The sequence below is a fragment of the Stegostoma tigrinum genome, chromosome 3, assembly GCF_030684315.1.
Source record: "Stegostoma tigrinum isolate sSteTig4 chromosome 3, sSteTig4.hap1, whole genome shotgun sequence".
Classification (NCBI taxonomy): Eukaryota; Metazoa; Chordata; class Chondrichthyes; order Orectolobiformes; family Stegostomatidae; genus Stegostoma; species Stegostoma tigrinum.
In genome coordinates this window covers 56,294,028-56,320,701 of record NC_081356.1, presented here as the reverse complement: position 1 = coordinate 56,320,701, position 26,674 = coordinate 56,294,028, and the positions used below count along the sequence as shown (strand labels likewise).

At 41.5% G+C, this 26,674-nt stretch overlaps 2 protein-coding genes across 3 annotated transcripts in view; one reads left to right on the top strand and one right to left on the bottom strand.

Moving 5' to 3' along the window:
- Positions 1–9,074: 9,074 nt before the first annotated feature.
- LOC132209499 (uncharacterized) lies at positions 9,075–20,823 on the bottom strand. The gene is made up of 3 exons (XM_059645011.1): positions 20,598–20,823; positions 14,588–14,914; positions 9,075–9,682 (listed from the first exon to the last, which is right to left on the bottom strand). The coding sequence occupies exons 1-3, from the start codon at positions 20,821–20,823 to the stop codon at positions 9,621–9,623; spliced, it is 615 nt and encodes a 204-aa protein (XP_059500994.1). The 3' UTR covers positions 9,075–9,620.
- The window catches only part of ercc6l2 (excision repair cross-complementation group 6-like 2), an 85,796-nt gene continuing 76,147 nt past the window's right edge, over positions 17,026–26,674 (top strand). For both annotated transcript variants that reach the window (XM_048527482.2, XM_048527481.2), the window contains exons 1-3: positions 17,026–17,120; positions 24,192–24,271; positions 24,409–24,830. In XM_048527482.2, the coding sequence (XP_048383439.1) occupies positions 24,223–24,271; positions 24,409–24,830 (471 nt within the window). In that variant the 5' untranslated portion in view covers positions 17,026–17,120; positions 24,192–24,222. The remainder of the gene's footprint in view (positions 17,121–24,191; positions 24,272–24,408; positions 24,831–26,674) is intronic.

Genomic DNA, 26,674 nt, shown 5'->3' with positions numbered 1-26,674 from the left:
CAACAGAATATCCTCATTAATGCTATTATCTAAAATGTTGCTATTCGGATGACTCTCTGGTAGAAAACACTTGCCTTTCATACAACAAGAGCTAGAATGACTCTTGTGATTCCTCAGAATGGCTCTAGGCTTACAAGTTCTGAGGAAGGATCACTGGACCTGAAACATTAACTCTGATTTTTCTTCACATATCCTGTCAGATCTAGTGGGCCTTTTCAGCAATTTCTGTTTTTACTATAGGTTTACTTGTTTAATTTGAGAATTGAGTAATGGCTGTTCCAAGGCTCTCATTCGCAGCCTCTACCTTCAAGGTCCCATGATCTAATGATCAAAAGTTTTTTTCCCTTTACCCTCAAATCCCATACAGGTCTCTACAGATGGTTTCTGGACAATTGAAAATACTACCTGTAAGCCTCAGAAACCCACTCATATCGAACAGAATGGCCCTTCTTCCCACTGTAATCTGTAGGAAGCCTTCTCAGAAAGCAAGGTGTAAACTTCATGATCTCTTCCCGTCAGCCTGTTTTGCATGAGCAATGACTAGTCTTCATTAGACCACTGTCCTCTTTTAAAGAAAAATATATCACCATATTTCACTGATGCTGCCAGACCTGCTGAGCTTTTCCAGCAACATACGTTTTTGTTCTTGATTTGCAGCATCCACTGTTCTTTTGGTTTTTATCATATTTTGGGAGTACCTGAATAAATTTTAACTGGTCCCCACATGATCTTGTATTAAACTCCAATCCAATGACTCCAAACACAGAGGCTTCTCCTTTATAATTCTATTTTAAGCTAGTGTTTCCCCTTTTCTCTCCTTTTCTCTTGTCCAAAATGGTATTTCTCCTTTTGCTTCCCTCTGAATAGCTTCTCTCTCAAGTTCAGGTTTTTACATTTCCAATTCTCTTTCTTGTTTTTTCTCTTCCTTTCTCTTTGACATTTTTGTCTGCAGTTCAACTCTTATAAACTTTATTAACTACTTGTTTTAAGTTTGTTCTTCTAACTTGAAATGTTGTGTTATTGTCTTAATTATGCACCTTTCTAATCCCCCACTTTTAACTCTAACTTTAACTCACATGTCAATACAATTAGCCTAACCTTGGTTACACTTTGCAAATAACACAGGGATAAAACTTCCAAACTCTTAGTCTTAGCAATTATTTAAGCCATTGAGATAATAATGCACAAGAAAACTTGGTATATTTCCTACTATCCCTTTCCAATAATCAGCTCCCAAATTCCAATTGAACAAAGTCTTCACTCATCATCTCGAACAACCCCACACTTCTGTCTTAAAACCAAGGCTGGAGGATTGCCCATCACTCTAGACTCATTACTCCATGAATCACAAAATAAACATATTTACTTTGGCTGTCAAAGTCTCCAATTAAGGACCTTATCCAAAGTCAGGTTTTAAACAAAAACACTTACTAACCAGATTGTGTGTATTACCAAAACAAAAAAAATTAAATAAAGATGCAATATTGAGTTAACATCTATTTGTATATTACTAACTGTGTAAATTCGCATGTTGCTAAGTAACTCCAAAGCACATGCTCTTTAGAAAAATGATTTCTGCGCAAGGATTGGCTTACTGGGTCAGAAAAGCTTTGACCAGGAGCTATTCTGAAAGGCAAAAAGGTAAAGTACAGAATTTTCTGGAGTCTATTGCTCTGGAAAATGTGATTAATTCACTAATCATGCACAGTTTTCCCTGAATTCTTGCAGATAGAACTTGATCAGGAATTTTAAGATGATCTTCCACTTATTCTTTCAAAAGAAAAAATAGGCTTCGCTTAAACTGATGTAAAAAGGTTTTATTTTCAGAATTGGGGTGTTCATTTGGGCAGATTTATCCCAGCAGACTTCCCTCCAATTCAGCCAGATAAAAAAAAGGAACCTACAAAGCCAGTTACCAGTGAAATACCACAAAGCAGAGTCCACAGCAAAGTAAGCAGTTGTCACCAGCTATGAAATTTCTAGGAAGCCTTGTGTAAAACAAAGTCTCCAATTTCTACACTGAACTCTCAGTGACTTGTTAAAGGTACCACTTCAGGTATGTCTACAAAATCAGAAATAAATTTACAATCCTTCAAATGTTAAATCCTCCAAGCAATATTAAACATAAAGCATTTTTGTAATGGTACATAGAGAATTTTTGTTCAGTTGAAGCTACAAATAGATATTTATATTTGGATTTGACTGTACAGGCAGAACAGAAACCTAAACAGTAATATAAAGGAAAAAAATGTTTACAAATGTACCTCTTTAAAAGACTTCAGAGCACAGGTGGGAATTTGGACCTCTCTGGAGTACTTGAACTTGATGATCAATTGAACTAGATTACTATGGATTAGCTTATTCAACAGACACTGGGCAGTCTTATCCACTTTATCATCATTGTTTCTGCTTGAACTTATCAATTTCTATGCAAATCAAGATCCTTGTATGATTTGAAATTGTCATAACTAGCTGTTCACTGTGCTGTCTTGCAATCTGATTCAGTTCAGTTGCAGATGCTTCAATTGTTTTGAATGGGGTTCAGGATTTCCGCCTGTCACAGATCTCCGGCCTTTCAATGTGGCGACAGCAAGACCACATGTAGAAAACGCAGAGCATGGAGCGACTGCCGGCTTTATAGGACTGTAATGTTTATCTTTTAACTTTATTTCTTTATCTTCCTAATTTATACTATGAAGATCTGTAATGTAGAAATTTTGGCTTTTCTCTTTATTTCTCTATCGTAGTACCTATGATTTGTATCCAGGTACTTTGCACCTAAGATGGCACTTTGTATGGTGACATTGTATCCATTTCACTGTATTCCTGTAGTTTGTACTTGAGTGCACGTGACAACAAGCCTAATTCTATTCTATTGCAGCAATAAGAGATTTTCCTGCCTTTCACAGCTTTAATTGAGGATTTTCTCCCTTATGCAAATGTAATAGCGTCTCCCCAAAAATATTGATATTAAGACCAGAACCACTTACTTCTTTAAATTGCCCAATGTTTATTTTAATGAATGAGTCCACGATTTCCATAGTTCTCTGCTCTTACATCGTGTGAGTTTCTCTCTTGACCCTGCTAGCTTTGTTTCTCTTAGTTGTGCCTCTTAGTATCTGTATGCAATAGGGGAGACATCCAATGTGAACAGCCATACATTTTTAAACTCTAATACTTTCACTCTGAACTTTTTAACGTTTCCTCTTTCTAGCAGCAATTTTAGTTTTCACACACTCAATCTCTGATGTCTGTTTGCTCACTGGCTGAATTCACACTTTTAGGCCATTGCCTCATGATACAGCCTGCACCTCTGCATTGGATCTGCAGATGTCTTGTTTTCCAGTTTGTCTCTTGAGGTCTGAAATGTTTTCTGTTATTCTTTGAAGTATTCTTTAGTGTTGACTATTGAAATATGGCCTTTTGGGATTCATAGGCCTCAGCAATCAGCTGTATTTGTTTTCCTTGGAATTCTATGTTACCAGCACGTCCGTCTTATTGGGTGCTGCTAAATTCAATCTTCAAATCCCATGCTAATCAACACATTGTATGTATTATCATTTATATTTTCTAAATTTATGAGTTCATTATTGGGCTTACATAGTTTTGTGTACTTGAGGGTAGCCACTTTCTGGTCTGACAAGATGTGATAAGAATGGCCTCCACATTACTACAGATCCTGTTTTTACAACATCACATATGCTGCAGTACTTGTTGATGTGGCTGTGACACACGAGCCATGCAGTGACATGTATCAAGCTATTCAACCAAATGTTTTTTGTCAAAACTGCCCTGTCCTCAATCAATATTTATACAAGTCACTGCAGCAAAGGATTACTGGATAACAGTCAGCTGTTTGAAACTTAGCCAATTAACACAATACTGTCACATTGTAAACTGAAGCTAATTATAGTGACTCTATTATCAGCTTGATTAGGGCCGTGATTGGCCAATCTAACGTTGACTATGGATCAAACCTATGACTCACCTTTCTGGTGATTCAGCCATTTACAGGACAAACCTATGCTGTGCCCAGTAGTGTTCATGAGTACTGTTTTAAACAGCAATATTTTTGAGTAGTAATAATACTGTTGATTTATACCACCTTCTGAGTGAAAGAATCTAAAGAATCTGCACATATGTTGCACAGAACTTAAGAACTTAGCTTGTAGTCCTCCACCTGCTGATGAAATTGTAATGACAAATTGAGGTCAATTGTAGCACTTACATTCTGAAGAAGGATCACTGGGCCCAAAACATTAACTCTGCTTACTCTCCACAGATGCTGCCAGATCTGCTGAGTTTCTCCTCCAATTTCTGTTTTTGTTTGTTTGCTTTTTGTTTTTGCAGCACATTCATTTTGCACAGCATAGACCAGAGGACAAACTATGAACAGTCTGACCTACGTTCTTCATGCTCCAACATTGATGCATTCACCAGATGAAAAGTCCATTTTGGAGTTTCTACAATGAGCATCAAATTATAGGAAGTGGAGAAATTCAACACTATTGGCAGCACCTATACAGGGAGAAATAGTTACCATTTTGAATCCAATATGACTCCTTCAGTCAATAAACTCAAAACAATGACTCTGATTCTCTCTAAGGTCTAAGTGACAGTAATGGGTTACCTCTTCTCAGCCTTTGTCCAGACTTGGATAAAAGAACAGAATTCAAGGGATGAGATGAATATAACTGTCATCAAAGTGGCATTTGACCAGGTACAGCATCAAGGAGTCCTGGCAAAACTAAGGTTAATGGGAACAGGGGAACATCTCCCCACTTGTTGAAGTTGTATCACAGAGGAAAATAGTTGAGGTTTTTGGTGGTCAAACATCTAAACTGCAGACATCTCTGCAAGAATTCTTCACTGTTGTGTCATAGACTCAGCCACTTTAATTTGCATTGTTAATGCTTCTTTTTCCATCATGAGGCAAATAATGGGATCTTCACTAATGATAATAGTGTTTTGTACCATTCATGATTCCACAGATACTGATGCAGTGTGCGTCCATATGCAGCAAGACCTGGGTTATATTCAGACTTGGGCTGATAAGTAGCAGGTATCATTTGCACCATACAAGTGGCAGAAATTACCATTTTTAGCAAAAGAATCTAACAATTTCCCTTTGACATTTATAGCATTATCGTTGCTGAATTCACCACACTCTCTGATCGTGTCATTTGATGCAAAACTATGAGTTTGGGCTCAAGAAAGCTGGTCAAGGAGTAAGCAAAGACAAGAACTGTCTTCAGACGAAGATCTCAAAGTGACAATGTGATTGTGCTTCCAAACTCAATATCATAGATGTACCAGGATCCAACCTTACTGGTAAATGAGATAAGGGCCAAACTATCTAAGTTGTGAGTTCATGGCCATGTGCTCTCCAGGCTATGTCCTACTGTAGAGCTTTCTAACTCTGCCTATGCTGTGCTGTTTATGCTCAGTGATGTTCAGTTGTGATGTAATTGCAAAGTTGATCAAAGTCCTAAAGATCTTACATAAAATTCCTCTTGGAACATCTCACTTCTGCCATACTCATTTAATATCCATTGTTTATATTCTTAAATGAGTTACTTAGGCAATTTCTTTTAATATTTATTAGACATTTTTCCTTATCTTTCCTACCCCGCCTCAAGTCTTTGAATTGATCCATCTGTTTCAAAAGGTATACGAGGAAAGTCCATGACAAGGTATAGAAGTGCTTGAGGTAAAGCTGGTGGTTGTATATTTTTCTCTGCTAGCTTTCATCTAATCAGAAATTCAATTTATTTAGCTGAAAGAACTTATGGTGATACAACTGCAGGGATGCACAGGAAACTTGGATTGCTTCTACTTCTACATCTCTAACATCTGGATAGGTGACCGTGTTAATTGTATGAGAGAATAGTCATGTTATTTATCTGTATGACACTCCTCTTCCTTGGAGCATAGGAGATTGACAGGCGACCTGATAGAAGCCTATAAAATAATGAGAGGTACAGATAGAGTTAATGGTAGTTGTCTTTTCCCAAGAATGGGGCTTTTCAAGACTAAGGGGAACATTTATAAAGTGAGAGGAGAGAGATTTAGAAAAGACGAGGGGCAAATTTTTTAAACTGAGGGTGGCTCATCTGTGGAATGAACTTCCTGAGGAAGTGGTAGATGCTGATACAATTACAATATTTTTTTTAAAAAATTTGGATAGGTACATGAAAGGGAAAGATTTGAATGGATAAGAACCAAAAGCAGGCAAGTGGGACTAGTTTAGTTTGGGATTATGTTCGGCATGGACTGGTTGGACCGAAGTATCTGTTTCAGTGCTGTATGACTCTATAAGTAAACTCTTGCTACTTTGAGACATTGTTGGCAGAATGTTGGACAGTTTTGATTTCACTGACATGGGTCCTTGGAACCTGTGACAAGATTGTTCAAGATTTCAGGATTAAAGTTGTCACAGACAGCATATTGTTCAGATGTGAAGTCTGTTTCCTCTGGTCAAATGGGTTATTACACTTTAAATAGTCAACATGCACAGTAGAATGTTCTGCATTAAATGAAACTTTTGCTGTGTAATCCTTCTTGAACCATTTTCTAAACTTTGGACTACTCATTCCAGATTTAGATTATCTTTCTACTGAAGAAGATCCTTCTAAAAGACCAATTAGCTGTTGTTTCCATTGCTACATAGTTTAGACAGTAGATATTGATTGTTTATTAAACTATCTATAGGTTCTGATGTTGTTGATTTGCTCATCGAGCTGGCTTGTTCTCATTCAGATGTTTCGTCACCATGCTAAGTGACATCATCTGTGCAGCGTCCGATGAAGCATTATTATTGTACTCTGCTTGGAATTTATACTGTTTAGTTCATTATGGTGAGTAGTGTCATTTTCAGCTTTGATCTGTATGGATTTGTATATGGGGTTCAATTCTACGTGTTTGATGATTGCATTACGTTGTAATGGTTCTCCACCAATATTGCAATCAACAAGCATATAGAATTGGATCCCATATACAAACCCATACAGTTCAAAACCGGAAATGACACTACTCACCATAACGGACTAAACAGTATAAATTGCAAGCGGAGCAGATTAACATTGTTTCATTGGAGGCTCCACTGATGGCGACGAAACCTCTGAATGAGAACAAGCCAGCTCAACAAGCAAGTCAATGACCTCGCCCACAACCTGAGCTACAGGTCTTTGCTAAAACTTCAAATATCTATAGGCTATCCTTGGAGTTAATAAAAACAATTGAAGCATGATGTCACCAGTGTTTTATTAGTTCTTGAAGTGAAATATTGATCAAAAATTGTTAAAAGGTTGTCAGGCATAATTTGTTTTTCATGATCTGTTATTGTCTATGTAACACATGATCTGATATTCTTCCCATATTGTAGAAAAGCATTCTAACTTCTTCTGCATTTACTCTGAAAGCTATGTGAAATCTTGGGAGTTGTGCTTTTCACATCTGCTAATTCACTGATCTGTTAAATTGACCTGAAAGCTTAAATGTTTTGTGGATGATAGATTGGTACTGGTGAATTTTCTTCTACGGTTTGATTGTTGATAGGAAATTGAAGTCGATGAGTCTTTTCTTGAATTGGAAGATCATCATTTGGATGTTGATCTCCTTGTATTGCTCTCATTTTGTTGTCTTGTGACATTCTTGCTGGTTGAAGTTCATAGTACTAAAACTGAAAGCTGTTAAAGTTTCTGCTGTTCTGAATGCAATGTAGAGAATGGTTTTCCTTAACCAATACGGTGTCTTCACCACAATGAATTAAACTATTCTTTTTCAAAGATGGCTGAAGAATTTCCAAACAACTTTCTTAACGTGTCTTCCCACAATTCAGTTCAGTGATATTTTGAGCCTATCTAACTGGATACCATGATGTCATTTGCACCAATTTTCTTTTCCACATCTCAGATTGTACACCTAAATTGAACTGTGCGAAGTTATGAGGGACATAGACAGGGTAGAAAAGCATAGAAACATTTTCTTTTGGTAGCGGGGTCAAAAATCAGGTGACACAGTTTTGAGGGAAGGAGTAGGAAGATTTGAGGAAATATTTTTTCACACAGTGAGCAAAGGGTATTTGGAACCCACTGTCTAAAAGGGTGGTAGAAGCAGGAACACTCAAGTATATTATAAAGTATTTAAATGAGCACCTGAAATGCCAAAACATACCTGTCCATGGGCCAAATGGTGAAAACTGGCGTTAGCATAGATGTTTGATGTCCAGCGCAGATACGGTGTATCAAAGGGCCATTTTCCACACTGTATAAACACTCTGACCCAATTTTAATGACTCTTGAGAATGCCACTATATTCCTCCACTTTGAGGAAAAGAGAAATTGGTGTTTATGGCCAATTTTTGAGGTTTATTTCGTGAGCCTCAATTTTGTTAATCAGCTGTTTATGTGGCACATTATCAAACACATTATTTAAATTCATGTGGGTAACATCCATTGCATTCCCTTCAATAACCTCCTTTCTTACATCATCAAAACATTCAATTAAATTAGTCTAAATTGATCTTTTTTTTACAAATCAGTCTTGACTCTTCTTAATTATCATAAGCTTCTCCAATTGCCTGTTGCTATTTCTTTGATTATTTTAAAACTTTACCCACTGCTGGTGTTAAACAGACCAGCCTGTAGTCACTAGGACTTTTCTTACACTCTTTCTTGAATAAAACTGTCACATTTGCCAGTCTCCAATTATTTGACATATCTAGGAAAGATTGGTGATTATAGCAAGTTCTTCCAATATTTACATTCTCATTCCGTTTTGCAATCTGGAACGGAGCCAACCTGACTTGATGACTTATCTGCTTCACGCACAGTCAGCATTTTCCAGTATATCTTACTATAATTTTCATCCTATCCATTAATTCTACCATCTTCACTTCAATGATAAAATCCGAAAGAACTGTGGATGCTGTAAATCAAGAACAAAAACCGAAGTTGCTGTAAAAGTGTAGTAGGTTTGGCCACATCTGTGAAGAAAAATCAGAGTTAATGTTTCAACCCCATTGTGAGGAAGGGTCACCAAACCTGAAATGCTGATTTTTATTCACAGATGCTGCCAAACCATTTTCAGAAACTCCTGTTTTTGTTCACTTCCATGATGCTGGGTTGAATTTTCCTAACTCCTGTGTACTGCTGGCACCAATATTATCTGCTGAGCCCGCATGGTTGAATGGTGAGACTGTGGGCAGGACAATGACAGCTCTAGTCAATTAAGAGGCTGATACTGCCCAATTATGGATAGTGGTCATCTCTCAGGACTGTTAGCCTTATTAGAGGGCAGAGCACACAAATCTAAGGGTAAATTCTCAACTGGAAACACTGCAGCTAAAGGGGATGCCATTACTGTAATATCCCTTCATGGGCCTTGGAGTGACCCTTAAGGAAGGCTTCTCTTTCTCTGTCAGGAGCCCTCTGGGAGATAGTCAGTTTACCTGGCAAGAATCTGTACCAAGACTGCTAAAATAGCTTAACGGGTGTGGCGTGGTCATTAATTAGCAACAAGTTGAGTTGGCCGTTCATCTTCAGTTGATGGTGGGTCTTGTCACTGCCATTCTCACGATTGCGAATATCCCTTGGTGGCAGAAGACATCAGCTTCCTTTTCAAAGCCTTATTTCAAGGTCTCCCAACTCCCAAGCCACCTCCAGAGAACTTTGATATGATTCTGTATGAAAAAGAAAGTGTAGAGAAACAAATCTGCAGAGAAATTACAGAGATGCCAACTATAGAGTGGTCATAATTAACGATGTCAACTATCCAAAAGTAGGCTAAAATGGAGGTGTTATAAATGGCAGAGAGGACAGAAGGTCCTAGATCAAGTTCAGGAAAATTTCTTACAGCAGTGTGTACCCAGTCCAACTCTTGAACCTGGTTCTTTGGAATGAAGTGCAGCAAGTAAATCAAGTTATCCGTTATGAATGTTCAGGAGACAGTGATTGTTATCTTGTAGGGTTTTGGATATTGACCAAAAAAGGCAATTGGCAATCCAAAACATTAACTGCAGGAAAGCGGACTTCAATGAGGCAACGGTGGAGCTGATCCACAGTGCCTAGAAAAAAAGGTTGATGGGAAAATCTGCAGCTGAATGAGAGGCTACCTTCAATGAGATGATTCAGGTACAGTCAGGGTAAAGGTAAACCTGCCAGAAATGATACCGAGTCCCTAGCCGAATCATAACAAATTTGGGTGGCCTGGTCTGAACACGTAATAGTACCTCCTTGTGCCAAATCAGTAGCATGATGACATTAAATTTCATAATTATGTGCGATGGAATGGAAAACACATTATGCTGTTAAATGGAAAGGCTTTTTTTTGTATTATAATACCTGGAATCTGTTAATTGTGTTGAATTTAAAGTATACCTGTAATGGATTTTATACTTTAAACCTTCAATATTTTAATTGTGGGTCAGCTGTGGTTCAGGTAGTACTGCTGTTGTTGAGGCAAAAGTTTTGTGTTCAAGTCCCACTCCAGAATCTGAACACAAAAATCAAACCTGACATACCTGTGCAAAATTGAAGAACTGCTGCACTACTGGACTGCTAACCTTCATATGAAATAGTTAACAAGGCTCTGTCTGATCTCTCAGGCGGATGCAAAAATTGTCATGGTATTGTTACAAAGAAAACCAGGGAAATTATCCCTGGTATTACAGCTATCATTTGTCTAACAATAAAAATTTTATTGGGTAATTATCACAATACTGTCTGTGGAAGCTTACTGTGTGCAAATCATTGTCCTACATGTCCTACTTAACAAAATACCATCTTTACTACGCCATTGGCTGTGAAATGCTTTGGGATATCAGATGGCAATCAATAGAACTCTTTCTTTTATGGTCTTGTTGCTGCCCTTCAGTGGAAATGATACACTCCTTGATGTTACGCTGCTTCTGCTTTAAAGTGGTATGTTTAATGTGAAACGTTTATTCATGAAATACAATTGCTAAACTGCTGACCCAACTGGAATGCCTTCCACTTTATAATAACCTGCGTTTATAATAGCAGGATCTTCATGGGGAGGTGATGGTGTAATGTTTAAACGTGCCATAGTCCAAGAAGACCATAGGACTGCGCCTTCATTAGAGACAACTGGTGGTGGTCACCACATCTTAGGTAAGGGGAGAAGTTTAGGGGAATCATTCGTGGTAACCTCAGCCAATGCTGAAATAGAACCCATACTATTAGCATGGCTCTATAACATAAGCCAACTGAGATAACTAATCCCTCATAATAGGAATGGAAATGTCACTGGACTGATACTGTTCCCTGCAGTATGTCATTAGTCACTAGCTACCTATCAGAAAAAGACCTATTTATTCCTCCACTCTTTGTTTCCTGTCTGAGCTGCAATAGCAACAAGGTTCTCCTTGTCCTTATTACCATCCCACCAGCATCCACATTCAGAAGATTACCAGATGCCATTTTCGCCACCTCCATTAAGATGCCACCACCAGAAATATATTCCCCTCCCTGCCCTTATCTGCCTTCTGCAGGGTCCGTTCCTTCGGGACACTGTGGTCCACACTTTCTTCATTCCCAACACCCTCAACAGGCCCACAGCACCTTCCCCTGCAACTGCCGAAGGTATAACAGCTGCAGAATTACCTCTTCCCTCCCCAGTATCCAAGGGCCCAAACATACTTTCCAGGTGAAGCAGCACTTTCCCTGCACTTCACAAAATCTAGTCTACTGCATTCGGTGCTCACAATGTGGTCACCTCTACATTGGAGAAACATGCTTCCTGCCTCCACAGTGTCCAATCCCTTAATAATCTTATACGTCTCAATCAGATCCCCTCTCATCCTTCTAAACTCAAGAGTATACAAGCCCAGTCGCTCCAATCTTTCAACATATGATAGTCCCGCCATTCCAGGAATTGACCTTGTGAACCTCCGCTGTACTCCCTCAACAGCAAGAATGTCCTTCCTCAAATTGGGAGACCAAAACGGCACACAATACTCCAGGTGCGGTCTCACCAGGGCCCTGTACAGCTGCAGAAGGACCTCTTTGCTCCTATACTCAATTCCTCTTGTGATGAAGGCCAGCATACTATTAGCTTTCTTCACTACCTGCTGTACCTGTATGCTTGCTTTCATTGACTGATGTACAAGAACACCCAGATCTCGTTGTGCTTCCCCTTTACCTAACTTGACTCCAATGAGATAGTAATCTGCCTTCCTGTTCTTGCCACCAAAGTGTATAACCACACAGTTATCCACATTAAACTGCATCTGCCATGCATCTGTCCACTCACATAGCCTGTCCAAGTCACCCTGTATTCTAATAACATCCTCCTCACATTTCACACTGCCACCCAACTTTGTGTCATCAGCAAATTTGCTAATATTACTTCTAATGCCTTCGTCTATATCAATAATATATACCGTAAACAGCTGCGGTCCCAGCACCGAACCTTGTGGTACCCCACTGGTCACTGCCTGCCATTCCGAAAGGGACCCGTTTATCACTACTCTTTGCTTCCTGTCAGCCAGACAATTTTCAATCCAACTCAGTATTTTGGCCCCAATACCATGTGCCCTAATTTTGTTCACTAATCTCCTATGCGGGACTTTATCAAAGGCTTTCTGAAAGTCCAGGCACACTACATCCACTGGCTCTCCCTTATCCATCTTCATAGATACATCCTCAAAAAATTCCAGAAGATTAGTCAAGCACGATTTCCCCTTCGTAAATCCATGCTGACTCTGACCTATTCTGTTACTGCTATCCAAATGAGTCGTAATTTCATCTTTTATAATTGACTCCTGCATCTTTCCCACCACTGGCGTCAGGCTAACCGCTCTGTAGTTTCCTGTTTTCTCTCTCCCTCCTTTCTTGAAAAGTGGGACAACATTTGTCCCCCTCCAATCCGCAGGAACTGATCCTGAATCTATAGAACCTTGGAAAATAATTACCAACGTGTCCACAATTTCTAGAGCCACCTCCTTAAGTACCCTGGGATGCAGACCATCAGGTCCCGGGGACTTATCAGCCTTCAGACCTAACAGTCTATCCAACACCATTTCCTGCCTAATATAAATACCCTTCAGTTCATCCATTACCCTCGGTCCTTCAGCCACTACTGCATCTGGGAGATTGCTTGTGTCTTCCCTAGTGAAGACAGATCCAAAGTACCTATTCAACACATCTGCCATTTTCTTGTTCCCCATAATAAATTCACCCATTTCTGACTTCAAGGGCCCAATTTTAGTCGTAATCTTTTTTTTCTTTTCACATGCCTAAAAAAGCTTTTACTATCCTCCTTTATATTTTTGGCCAGTTTTCCTTCATAGCTCATTTTTTCTCTGTGTATTGCCTTTTTAGTTATCCGATGTTGCTCTTTAAAAGCTTCCCACTCATCTTTGCTATGTTATACTTCTCTTTTATTTTTATACAGTCCTTAACTTCCCTCGTCAGCCACGGCTGCCCCCGCCTCCCCTTAGGATCTTTCTTCCTCTTTGGTATGAACTGATCCTGCACCTTCTGCATTATATCCAGAAATACCTGCAATTGTTGTTCCACTGCCATCCCTGCTAGGGTATTGTACCACTGAACTTTGGCCAGCTCCTCCTTCATAGCTCCATAGTTCCCTTTATTCAACTGCAATACTGACACTTCCAATTGTCCTTTCTCCCTCTCAAACTGCAGATTAAAACTTATCATACTTGTCACTACCTCCTAATGGCTCCTTTACTTTGAGGTCCTTGATCAAATCCGGTTCATTGCACAACACCAGATCCAGAATTGCTTCCTCCCTGGCAGGCTCCAGTACAAGCTGTTCTAAGAATCCATCTCGGAGGCACTCTACAAACTCCCTTTCTTGGGGTCCAGTACCATCCTGATTCTCCCAGGCTACCCGCATGTTGAAATCTCCCATAACAACTGTAGAGATAGCTTTGTGACAGGCCAATTTCAACTCTTGATTCAACCTGCACCCTACCTCCTGACTACTGTTTGGGGGCCTGTAGATAACTCCCATTAGGGTCTATCTACCCTTAGAATTTCTCAGCTCTATCCATACTGACTCTACATCTCCTCTGTGTACCCCCTCGCAAGGGACCGAATATGATTCCTCACCAACAGGGCTACCCCATCCCCTCTGCCCACCAGTCTGTCCTTTCGATAGCATGTATAGCCTTGAATATTCATTTCCCAGGCCCTGTCCACTTGAAGCCACGTCTCAGTTATCCCCACAACATCATACTTGCCAACTTCCAACTGAGCTTCAAGCTCATCCACCTTATTTCTTATGCTTCGTGCATTCATATATAATATTTTTAATTTGTTTCTCCCCTCACCCTTTCTATCAATCCCTATTTCACTGGCCATACTGTACGATCCCTTCTTGAGTTGTCTGCTCTGTTGATTCTGTTGTCCTTCTAACCTCTCTTATTCTCACTTTCCCTTTAACTTCATTCTTAAATTTCCAGTTTGGCCCCTCCCCCCTATTACCTAGTTTAAACACACCTGTGTTGCAGCGGCAAACCTGCCTGCCAGAAAGCTGGTCCCCCGAATATTAAGATGCAAACCGTCCCTCCTGTACAATTTATTTTTACCCCAAAACATACCCCAGTGATCCAAGAATTTAAATCCTTGCTTCTGACACCAGTCCCTCAGCCACACGTTCAGATCCATTATCTCTCTGTTCCTGCCCTTTCCAGCCTGAGGAACTGGAAGCAAACCAGAGATAACCACCCTGGAAGTCCTGCTTTTCAGCTTTCTTCTGAGTTCTCTGAAGTCCCGCTGTAGAATGCTCCTCCTTTTCTTCCCGACGTCATTAGTGCCGACATGCACCACCACCTCTGGGTCTTCACCTTCACCCTTGAGGATTCTCTGCACCCTATCAGTGATGTCCTGGATCCTGGCACCAGGAAGGCAACACACCGTCTTCAAATCTCGCCTGTTGCCGCAGAAACCCCTGTCAGTCGTTCTCACAATGGAGTCCACTATTACCACAGCTCTCCGTGATATCTGACTTCTCGGCTCTGCCTCTACAGTAATTTTTGACTTGCAGACCTGTCCACCTCTCGGACTGGCAGTGTCGTCTGTCTCGGCAGTTTCCAAGACAGTCAGCCTGTTTACAATAGGTGCTTCCCCTGGGGTCACTTGTACTTCATTCAAGTCTTCCTTTATCATCGACATCCCCCTTCTCTCTTCAGGTATCCTCGGTGTAGTGACCTTGCTGAAGGTCCTGTCCAGAAAATTCTCATTCTCTTGGATGAGCCTGAGGTCTTCTAGTTCTTTCTTCAGTGCTGCAACAACCTCCTTCAGAAGCTGAATGTGTACACACTTACCACAGTTATAGGAGCTAGAAACATCAGTGTCCCTGACCTCCCACATCATGCACGCAGCACACTGAATCAGCTTGGCAGTCATGCCTTCACCCTCTTCAACTGTGGCGTAATGTCCTCACTGAGCCTCTTCGTTGAAAACTCACACTTTACTCACCAGGCACTTCCCTCAGCCCTTGTGTGTTTGCTGTGAGTCTGTGGACTCTTAATTAGGTTAGAGGAGGAGGGTGGGAGGGAGGCCCTACCGTGTAGGACCTGGGGCTACGAACACACCTACTTAAATAGCTCTCCGCTGCAAAAAAAAATGAGAGGGTAAAGATTTAAAAGGGACATAAGGGGCCACTTTTTCACACAGAGGATGGTGCGTGTATGGAATGAATTGACAGAGGAAGCTGTAGAGGCGAGTACAATTACAACATTTTAATGAACTGTAGATGAAAGGGAAAGGTTTAGAGAAATATTGGCCAAATACTGGCAAATGGGACTAGATTAATTCAGGATATCTGGCTGGCATGGAAGGGTCTGTTTCCATGCTGTATAATCTTTACGACCCTATTTGGATTACTAGCCCAGTGACATTAAAACTATACCACCACCTTCACTAAGACCATAAAACATTTTGGACAAAACTTTTGGTCATGTGAGTTATTATCTCAATATTTGTTTTGTTGAATCATTTCTTTTTGTGTGTTTTATTGCAGTTGATTTAGCCTGAGACAATTGCCAAGGAAAGGCATGGAGTGATTGATAGTTTTTGGCAGGACTGAAGGTTTCAGTTATAAATAAAGAACACTGGGCACCTCTAACACCTTTCACTATTAATTTAGACAGACTCAAAACATTAATTCTTATTGTCTCACCACAGATGCTGCCAGACCTACTGAGTTTCCCTAGTATTTTGTGCTGCAGATTTCCAACATGCACATCATTTTGCCTTTGTTCTGAAGGTTTTAGTGTTCCTCAAATTTAACGGGAGGAAATTTCTCCACATTAGCAGATGTAAAAATAAGTCTAAGATTATAGGGAGCAGGAGGAATGTTTTGAAACCACAGTTAGATGTGCCACTACATTCTTCGATGGCAGGATAGGCGGGCGAGAAGGACGAGTTGTTCTGCTCCTAACAAGTAAATTTAGTACCTAGTACAGGATATTGTGCAGTGTGAAGGATGAAGCAGCGCTTTTTTTTAAAAATTGTACACAAGGAAGTTGCAGTGATATCGTCCCTGGGCCAAGAGACCTACTCTTAAGTCTTAGATAATAAAATGTGAGGCTGGATGAACACAGCAGGCCAAGCAGCATCTCAGGAGCACAAAAGCTGACGTTTCGGGCCTAGACCCTTCATCAGAGATCTGAAGGATCTAGGGTCTAGGCCCGAAACGTCAGCTTTTGTGCTCCTGAGATGCTGCTTGGCCTGCTGTGTTCATCCAACCTCACATTTTATTATCTTGGATTCTCCAGCATCTGCAGTTCCCATTATCTCTGATACTCTTAAGTCTTATCTGCTTCAACAGGCCGACTAAAAGACATCTCAAAAAAAAAGTTCAGACACCGGCTAATCTTGCAAACTCCGTTCCATTTTCTCACGTGGACGTAAGCTTCGACCTTTCGCCTCCGGAACATCACTCAGCAATTAACACCACCTCCTCGGAGACGACCAATGAGTGCCGGCTTTCGTGTCATGCGATGTGAAACACGCCCGTCAGTCACGTGATCTCGGAACCACTTCCGGGTGGAAGGTCCACCCCACATCAAGGCGGTTGGAGCTGTTGAAGAGTAGGGGGATTAGGATTGTTGATGTCGCCAACCGCTGGTGAGTGAAGAGTCCCTCTACGTCCCTACGGGGGCGTTGTCAGTTATTGGATAGAAAATGAACGGGGCAGTGCCTCTATCCTGACTTACCTATTAGTCCTCACGTCCTGCTGGTTAACTCCCCAGTAGCTGAGAAACTCATCATTTCCCCATTAAGTGATAATGGGAACTGCAGATGCTGGAGAATCCAAGATCATAAAATGTGAGGCTGGATGAACACAGCAGGCCCAGCAGCATCTTGTGCTCCTGAGATGCTGCTGGGCCTGCTGTGTTCATCCAGCCTCACATTTTATTATCTTGGATTTCCACATTAAGTGCACGGTTTGGTCAGTAATCTAAACCACCGTGTTTAGGATTGTATTCAATAAATCAGTAAGATTGCCTTTAGTGATTTTGGCCGATCTTGGGAAGCTGTAACTTTACCATTGATAACACTTTACGGATATGGAGTTTGTAGGAAGCAGTGTCAAAGAAGGACAAAGTAACTAAGCAGATGTGGAGATACAGTGGGGAAATAATAAGGGTGAAGATTGGAAGTTAAAGATGGAAAGGAATAATGGAACTGCCGATGCTGGAGAATCTGAGATAACAAGGTGTAGAGCTGGATGAACACAGCAGGCCCAGCAGCATCAGAGAAGCAGGAAAGCTGACGTTTTGGGTCTACAAATAGGGGAGAGGAAGGGGGTTCTGAAATAAATAAAGAGAGGGGAGGTGGATGGAAGATGGATGAAGGAGCAGATATGTGGAGAGGAGACACAGACAGGTCAAGGATGCAGGGTTGAGGCTGGTAATTAGGAGGTGGGGGTGGGTGTTGAGGTGGGAGGGAGGAAGGACGGACAGGTTAGGGAGGCGGGACGACGGGGGCTTGGCTGGTTTTGGGATGCAGTCAGGGGCGTGGAGAATCTGAAGCTTGTGAAGTCCACATTGCTACCGTTGGGCTGCAGGGCTCCCAAGCGAAATGAGATGCTGTTCCTGCAACCTTCGGGTGGCATCGCTGTGGCACTGGAGGAGGCCCAGGATGTACCTGTTGTCTAAGGAGTGGGAGGAGGAGTTGAAGTAGTTTGCAACTGGGGGGGTGCAGTCATTTGTCATGAACGGAGCGTAGGTGTTCCGCAAAGCAGTCTCCAAACCTCTGCTTGGCTTTCCCGATGTAGAGGAGGCCACGTCAGGAATAGCAGATGCAGTATACCACATTAGCTGATGTGGAAGGTTTTCTTGGGGCCTGGGATGGGGTTCAGGGGAGAGGTGTCGGTGGAGGTGTAGGGGCAGGTATAGCACTTCCTGCAGTTGCAGGGAAAAGTTCTAGGGGTGGTGGGGCTGGTGGGGAGTGTGGAGCGAACAAGGGAGTCATGGAGAGAGTGGTCCTTCTGGAATGCAGATAAGGGTAGGGCGGGAAAAATGTCTTTGGTAGAGGGGTCAGGTTGCAGTTGGCAGAAGTGTCGGAAGATGATGCGTTGGATCCGGAGGTTGATGGGGTGGTACATGAGGACAAGGTGGTGTGTGTTTTTGTTGTTATTGTGGGGCGGCTGTGTGAGGGATGAATTGCGAGAGATACGGTCGAAGGTGTTTTCGTTCACTTTGGAGGGGAAGTTGCGGTCCTTGAAAAACAAGGACATTTGGGATGTCCCGGAGTGGAATGCCTCTTCTCGGGGACAGGGGTGAAGGAATTGGGAATAGGGGATGGCCTTTTTGCAGGACAGTGGGTGTGAGGAGGTGTATTCTCGGTAACTGTGTGAATCGGTAAGCTTGAAATGGATATCACTTTCCAGGTGGTTGCCGGAGATGGAAACAGGGAGGTCTGGGAAGGAGACAGAGATATCGGAGATGGTCCAGGTGAACTTATGGTTGGGGTGGAAGGTGTTAGTGAAGTGGATGAACTTTTCGAGCTCCTTGTGGGAGCACAAGGCAGTGCCAGTACAGTCATCGATATAACAGAGGAAGAGGTGGGGATAGAGCCAGTGTAGCTATTGGAAGAGTAATTGTTCTGCATATCCTACAAAGAGGCAGGCATAGCTTGGGCCCATGCAGCTACTCGTGGCCATCCCCTTTGTCTGTCGGAAGTGGGAGCAATTGAAGGAGAAGTTGTTGAGGGTGAGGATGAGTTTAGCTAAGCAGACAAGGCATTGTAGCGGGACTAGCCGGGCCTGCAGGACAAGAGGAAGCGGAGGGCATTTAGGCAATCTACATGGGAAATGCAAGTATATTGGGACGGGCCATTCATGGTGAAAATGAAGTGTTGGGGACCAGGGAATTGGCAGTTTTGGAGGAGGGGGAGGGCATAGGTGGTGTCACGTACGGAGGTGGGGAGTTCCTGGATCAGGGCGGAGGAAAATGGAGTCGAGATAAGTTCGGTGGGGCAGGAACAGGTGGAGACAATGGGTCGACTTGCGCAGTCAGGTTTGTGGATTTTGGGAAGTAGATAGAAACTGGCTGTGTGGGGTTGTGGAACGATGAGGTTGGAGACTGTAGGTGGGAGGTCACCTGAAGTGATGAGGTTGTGGAAGGCCTGGCAGATGATGTTTTGATGGTCAGGGGTGGAGTCATGACCAAGGGGCAGTAGGAGGAGGTGTCAGAGAGCTGGCAGAGCTCATTCTAACACCCTCTTGATCATGACCCCACCCCTGACCACCAAAACATCATCTCCCAGACCATTCACAACCTCACCACTTAAGATGACCTCCCACCCACAGCCTCCAGCCTCATCGTTCCAACGCTGCACCGCCTGTTTCTATCTCCTTCCCAAAGTCCACAAACCTGACTGCCCTGGTCAACCCATTGTCTCCACCTGCTCCTGCTCCACTGAACTTATCTCCACTTATCTCGCTGCTTGGCCTCTTGTGTTCATCCAGCTCCACACCTTGTTATCTAAGGAATAATGGGAGTCTGATTAGAATGTGGGAACAGTGTGCTTTTCGTGACCACAGTTTTTAAAAACTGCTTTTAAACTGATGAAAGAAGCAAAGTTGTGCATACCAAACGTTCATGAACAATACAGATTTGAGTTTGATTTATTTTTATCACATGCACCAAGATACAGGGTAGCAGAACAGAGTGCAGAATAGTGTTACAGCTGCAGAGAAAGAGAAATCAAAATTAACATTTCAGAGGTCTGTTCAAAAGTTTGATAACAGTGGGGAAGAAGTTGTTCTTGAATTGCGTAATACGTGTATTCATGCCTGCTGATAGAGGGTGGTAGAGAGTACAGCTGGGGTGGGAGGTGCCTTTGATTGTGTCGGTTCCCGAGGCAGCAGGAAGCATAGATGGAGTCAATAGATGGAAGGCTGTTTTGTGTGATTGACTGGGCTGTGTCTATGACACAGTGTAGTTTATTGTGATATTAAGAAGAGTAGTTACTCTAGCATGCTGTGATACATCCAGATAGGATGCTTTCTATGGTGCATCTATAACAAATGGTAAGAGTCTTTACGGACATGCCAAATTTCCTTAGCCTCCTGAGGAAATAGAGAAATTATTGTACTTTCTTGACCGTTGCATTGATGTAGATTGTTAATAATCATCACTTCGAGGAGATTGACACTGTCAACCATCTCCATATCAGCACCATTGGTGCAACAAGGGACGTGCTGTCCACTCTGCTTCCGGATGTCAGCGATCAGTTCCTCTGTTTTGCAGACATAATTGCAAAGATCGTTGTCCTTACACCATGCCATGAAGCTCTCAATCTCTTTCCTGTATTCTGTCATGTTGTTTGAGATCCGACGTACAACACTAGTGCATCTAGCAGACTTGTAAATGGAGTTGGGGTGGAAGTTGGCCACACAGTTATGAGCGTATAAGGAATGAATGTGTGGACTTTTAGGGCACCGGTGTTGAGCATTATAATGGAAGAGGTGTTGTTACCTATTTATATTGACTGCAATCTGTGGTTCAGGAAGGCGAAAATCCAGTTACGGAGGGGGAAGCAAAGACCTAGATTTGTTAATGTTAACTTGTGTCTGATTAACTTGATTTAATTATTTAACAAAAAGATTTGATCAGTGTAGTGTAGTAGGAGTTGCGGATTAGAATTTCTGTGGCAGTTTGTCAAATGCTCACTCTAGGTGGATTTTTAAGAAATTGGAAGTTGTCCTTGAAGGTGGTGGTGAGTTGCCTTGTTGAATCACTGCACTCTACCTGATGTCAGTTGACCCACCATGCCACTGGGGAGAGAATTTCAGGATTTTGATCTAGCAACAGTGAAGGAACAGCGATATATTTCCAAGTCAAGATGGTGAGTGGCTTGGAGGGAACTTGAAGGTGCTGGTGTCTCCATATATCTGCTGCCCTTGTAATAGATCATTGAATCATAGAATCCCTACAATGTGGAAACAGGCCCTTCAGCCCAACAAGTCTGTGCCAAACCTCAGAGCATCCCACCCAGACCAATCCCCCAATCTAATAATCCCTGAACACGACAGGCAATTTAGTGTGGCCAATTCTCCTAAACTGCACATCTTTGTGGGAGGAAACCAGAGCACCCGTGGGGGAAGCCCACACAGACACAGGGAGAACGTGCAAACTCCACACAGACAGTCGTCCGAGGGTAGAATCGAACCCAGGTTCCTGGTGTTGTGAGGTAGCAGTGCTAACCACTGAGCCCTTCTAGATGGAAGTGGTTGTGGGTTTGGAAGGTGCTGCCTGAGGATCTTTGAATTTCTGCAGTGCATTTTGTAGATAGTACACACTGCAGCTACTGAATGTTGGTGGTGGAAGGAGTGGATGCTTGTGTATGCAGTGCCAGTCAAGCAGACTGTTTTGTCCTGGATAATGTCAAGCTTCTTGAGTATCATTGGGGGTGCACTCATCCAGACAAGTGGGCAGTATTCCATCACACTCCTAACTTGTGCCTTGTAGATGGTGGACAGGCTTTGGGGAGTTAGGAGGTGAGTTACTTGCCACAGTATTCCTAGCGTCTGAGCTGCTCTTGTAGTCACTGAGTTTATGTGGTGAGTCCATGTTGAGTTTCCGGTCAACAGTAACCCCCAGGGCATTGATAGTGTGGGATTCGGTGATGGTAACACCATTGAATGTCAAGGGGCAGCAGTTAGACTGTCTGTAAGTTCTGAGCACGGGTCACTGTACCCAAAACATTATGTCTGTTTTCTCCTTCACAGATGCTGCCAGGCCTGCTGAGCGTTTCCAGCAACATTGTTTTTGTTCCTGTCTCTTATTGGTGATGGTCATAACCTAGCATTTGTGTGGTGTGAATGGTACTTGCCACTTTTCAGCCTAAGCCTGGATATTATCCAAATGCAACAAGGTCTGGACACAAACTGCTTCAGCATCTGAGGAGTCACAAGTGGTGCTGAACATTGTGTAATCATTGGTGAACATCCCTACTTCTGACCTTATGATGGAAGGAAGGTCATTGATGAAACAGCTGAAGATGGTTGGGCCTAGTACACTATTCTGAATAACTCCTATTCTTAATTGCAGATTTTTGTTTCTATTTGATTCAAATTCCACCATCTGCCATGGTGGGCTTCAAACCTGGGTCCCCAGAACAAGATCTGGGACCCTGGATTAATAGTCTAGCAATATTACCAGTAGGTCATCAACTTCCCAATGGATGGATTATTGTGTACTAGTTTACAGTGGTATTCCCCAAGTAAAAGTTTTGAGACCGTTATTCATAGATCTGATTTAAATGGCTAATACTTGATTGGAAAGAACACTGTGAGTTTGCAGGTTATTTGCAGGTTTACTTGGCAAAGTAGTAGATCATGATGAGGATAGACAACAGGGTGACATGGACAGGATGGTGTTATGGCAGAAGGATTTCGTTCCACCACAGTTTGAAATTATATACTTTTGGAGCATGGTCTTATCCATTTGCATAAATGCCTAATGGTGGTAGAGTCAGTTAATACCTTAGTTCAAAAGGGCATATGGCTTTCTTGAGTGTCAGCAACCAGAAGTCACAGATCTAAAATTGTTAGGATAAGAATCTAAAGAGGAGCTGAAGGGGAATGTTTTCACTTGGGTTGTTATTAAGATCTAGGATGTGCCATCTGAAAAGCATGGGAGCAGTTTCATAAATCATATTGAAAAGGAGTTAGAGTTGAGAAACTTGGAGGCAAAATATGTGGAAATATGGTACTACCCATGACTATTGTTTCAAGAATGTTAGCACAGTTATGATTAGCAGATTGTATTCAGTGCTTTAGATTTCCGTGATTTTATGATTCTAATAGGATATTGAATTCTGATGCTCTGAATTGTTTTGGCCTTGATATTGAATGTTTATGAAAACATAATACTGGTTGTAAGATAAAACGAAACGTCAGCTTTCCTGCTCCTCTGATGCTGCTTGGCCTGCTGTGTTCATCCAGTTCCACACCGTGTTAGCTCAGATTCTCCACCATCAGCAGTTCCTACTATCTCTGTGTACTGGTTGTAAGGCTCTCTTTCTGTAATTTCCACTGTATTGTACTTAGGTGTATAGTTGAAACCCTATTGCATACAAAGCTACAATCCATGTGCTGGAAAATGGGATTAAAATAAATAGATGCTCGGTTTCCTGCCTTGACATGATTGGCTGAAAGGCCTCTTTCCATGTTGTAAAAACTTTGTGACTTTACATTCTGACTCAACCTTGAACAAATAAAATCTTATTTTTAGATTTTAAGTGCATCAGGAGATATAAGGAGAAAGCGGAAATATGGTATTGAGATAAAGGATTAACCGTGATACGTTGAATGGAGTAACAAGCTCAAAGGGCCTTCTACTCCTGGTTCATATACAAAGCGAAAAAACATCTTAGGAACCAGTGTTTAGTCTGCTGCTGTAATATTGTACATAACTGAACTTGAGCTCATTCCAAATTTCCTAAGTTTGCAGATGATCCCTGATTAAGAAGGGTAGCACATTAAAAATAACAAAATTATTAAAATTATAAAACTTCCACACAATGTAAAGTTGAACAGTTAAGGAATTTGTGGGAACTGGTGTCATAGGTTTGTAAGATCATTGGCAGAGTGTGTGGCAACAGTAGAAGAAGAAATTAGGATCTTGGTTTATATAGCCAAAAAATTGAAATTCATAAAATCTGACTTATTTTTATTTTTCTCAGGCTTCAAATGCATTGAAACATCCTTTCACAAATGGAGCTAAGTGTCTCAACCTCTGAATCAAATATTGATTCAGGAGCAGGTATGTATGACAACCCTTGGATAGTTGCAAAATAATTTTATTTCCAATTTGCTTTTATGATTGCGCTGATTGCAATTTCTGTTTAACTGACATTTTGCTCTCATTTGCTTACGTTGTGGATTTTTTTTTTGTTTCAGAAAACTTGTTCGTTGGTGATCAGGTTTTTGCCCCCTTTTCTGGAGATGATAAGCTATATGAGGCCACAATAAAATCAATATTCACAGATGAAGATGATAAAAATGTGGCAGTTGTAAGGTTCTCCAGCTTTAATGAAGAGACTGTGGCACTGACCACACTGAAAAGGAAAAGCAAAAATGAATGTTCGCGAGGTTTTATATTTGGTGATGGTGACCTGGAGAAGCCTTGCTTCCTTGACAAAAAACCACCAGGCCCGAAGATCTCTTTAAAATTGTCTGAGGGCAGTATACGTGTGCCATATACTATTAATAGATACTTGCGAGACTACCAAAGAGATGGAGTAAAGTTCATTTTTAGGCATTATTTATGTGGCAGAGGGTGCATCCTTGGTGATGATATGGGGCTTGGAAAAACTGTACAGGTAATTTTACTGATTGGGACTTACCAGCTAATGCTTAGAGCTTTCAGCTCATCGTAGTATAGCTCAAAGTCAGATTGTTTGCATTGTTAAAGCATTTCTCGAAGAAAAGCAAACCGTGACAGCATTACCTTTTCTGGCATTTTCAGTTCTATAAATATTAGAAGAAGACTTGATTGTTTCTGCTTGAAAGATTTATTTCATGGTGGGAAAATTTGGTCAGAAGATGGTTTGCAATAATTTGTGCAAAGAAGCGTGAGCAGGCTGTTTGGTAATAAAGGAGTAAAATCAGTGTTGAGATATTGATAAATCATGAAACTAATGAACAATGTGGTATATGTATCTCTTGAAATTATCAAACGGATCTAGGGAACGCAAATGGAATATAGGTCTTTATTTTCAAGGGAGTGGAGTGTAAAAATACGGACACCTTGCTAAAACACTATAGTCAAATGACAGCTAGAATTCTGGGAACAGCTTTGGTCCCCTTATCTGAAAAAAGATGTACTGGCATTGGGGGCAGTCGAGGGTGTGGAAGGACTGTCTTATGTTGTAACGTTGAGTAGGTTGGACCTGTACTCTTCAGTTTAGAAGAATGACCAATGACCTTATTGAAACAGTAACAATTCTTAGAGGTAGATGTGGAGAGGCTGTCTCCCCTTGGGGAGTTTAGAACCAGAAGGACCATCCCAGTATAAGAAGTCATCCATTTAAGACAGAGGTGAAGAACTTCTCTCAGTGGGTGATGAATCTATGGAATTCTTGCCGCAAAGGGCTGACAAAGCTGTGTCATTCAGAATATTCAAAAGAGAAAGACAGATTTTTAATCTGCAAAGGGATTGATGATAATGGCGAAAAAGCAGGAAAGTGTAGCTGAAGATTATTAGATCAGCCATAATGGAGTGAATTATTGGTACAAATGACTACTACTTCCCATATGTCTTTTGGTTTTGTGTAACATTAAGTTGATTATGGCTAGTTTGTTCTAGGCTAGTTGTATGGAGCAAAAGGCTGCAGCACAAGTGCGGCATTGAAATTAAATTCTGGGCCTCGAGGATACATTTTGCAATGTGATATTCCCAACTGCACAATTGCTCTGCTGGAGCAAAAATGTGACATTTCCGTGAGGTATCTACAGTTGAAACAGTTTGACTTCCCTGAAATGAGGAGGATGTATTTCTCAAAAATTTAATCTCTTTACCTACTTATGAAATTGCTGTCTTTTGCTGGAACGCAAAGCAGACAAGACTGTCTTGAAAGGATATTGGAGTGGGAGGGCAAGGATCCAGTTGTTGTGGTCCACGTTGGAACAAACAACATAGGCAAGGCTAGAAAGGAGAACCTGTACGGGGATTATTGTGCACAAGGAACGAAATTAAGGAACAGGCCCTGAAGGGTTATAATCTCCGGATTACCCGAGCCACGTGCAAATTGGTTGACGAGTAAGAAAATTAGGAAAGTACCCATGTGGCTAAGGGAGTGGTGTGGGAAAGAGTGGTTTCATTTCATGGGGCATTGGCATCAGTTTTGGAACAGGAGAGATCTGAACTGTTGAGATGTTCTCTACTTGAACCGATCTGGAACCGTTGTTCTAGCGAAAAGGATAAATAGGGTGATCACTAGGACTTTAAACTAGTGAATTGGAGAGAAGGGAAGGAGCAAATGACAGGAAGTATAATAGTAGATAGAAAAGAAGCAGCAGGTTAACGTGTGCAGGAGGGTTTAACTACATCAGCTATGAAAGAAGTTAGAAGGAAGGAAAATTCAGGAGATAATATTAATGGAGAAGTTAGAATTCAAAAAGAATGTATAAAAACTAGCCTAAAGGCACTTTATCTAAATGCTTA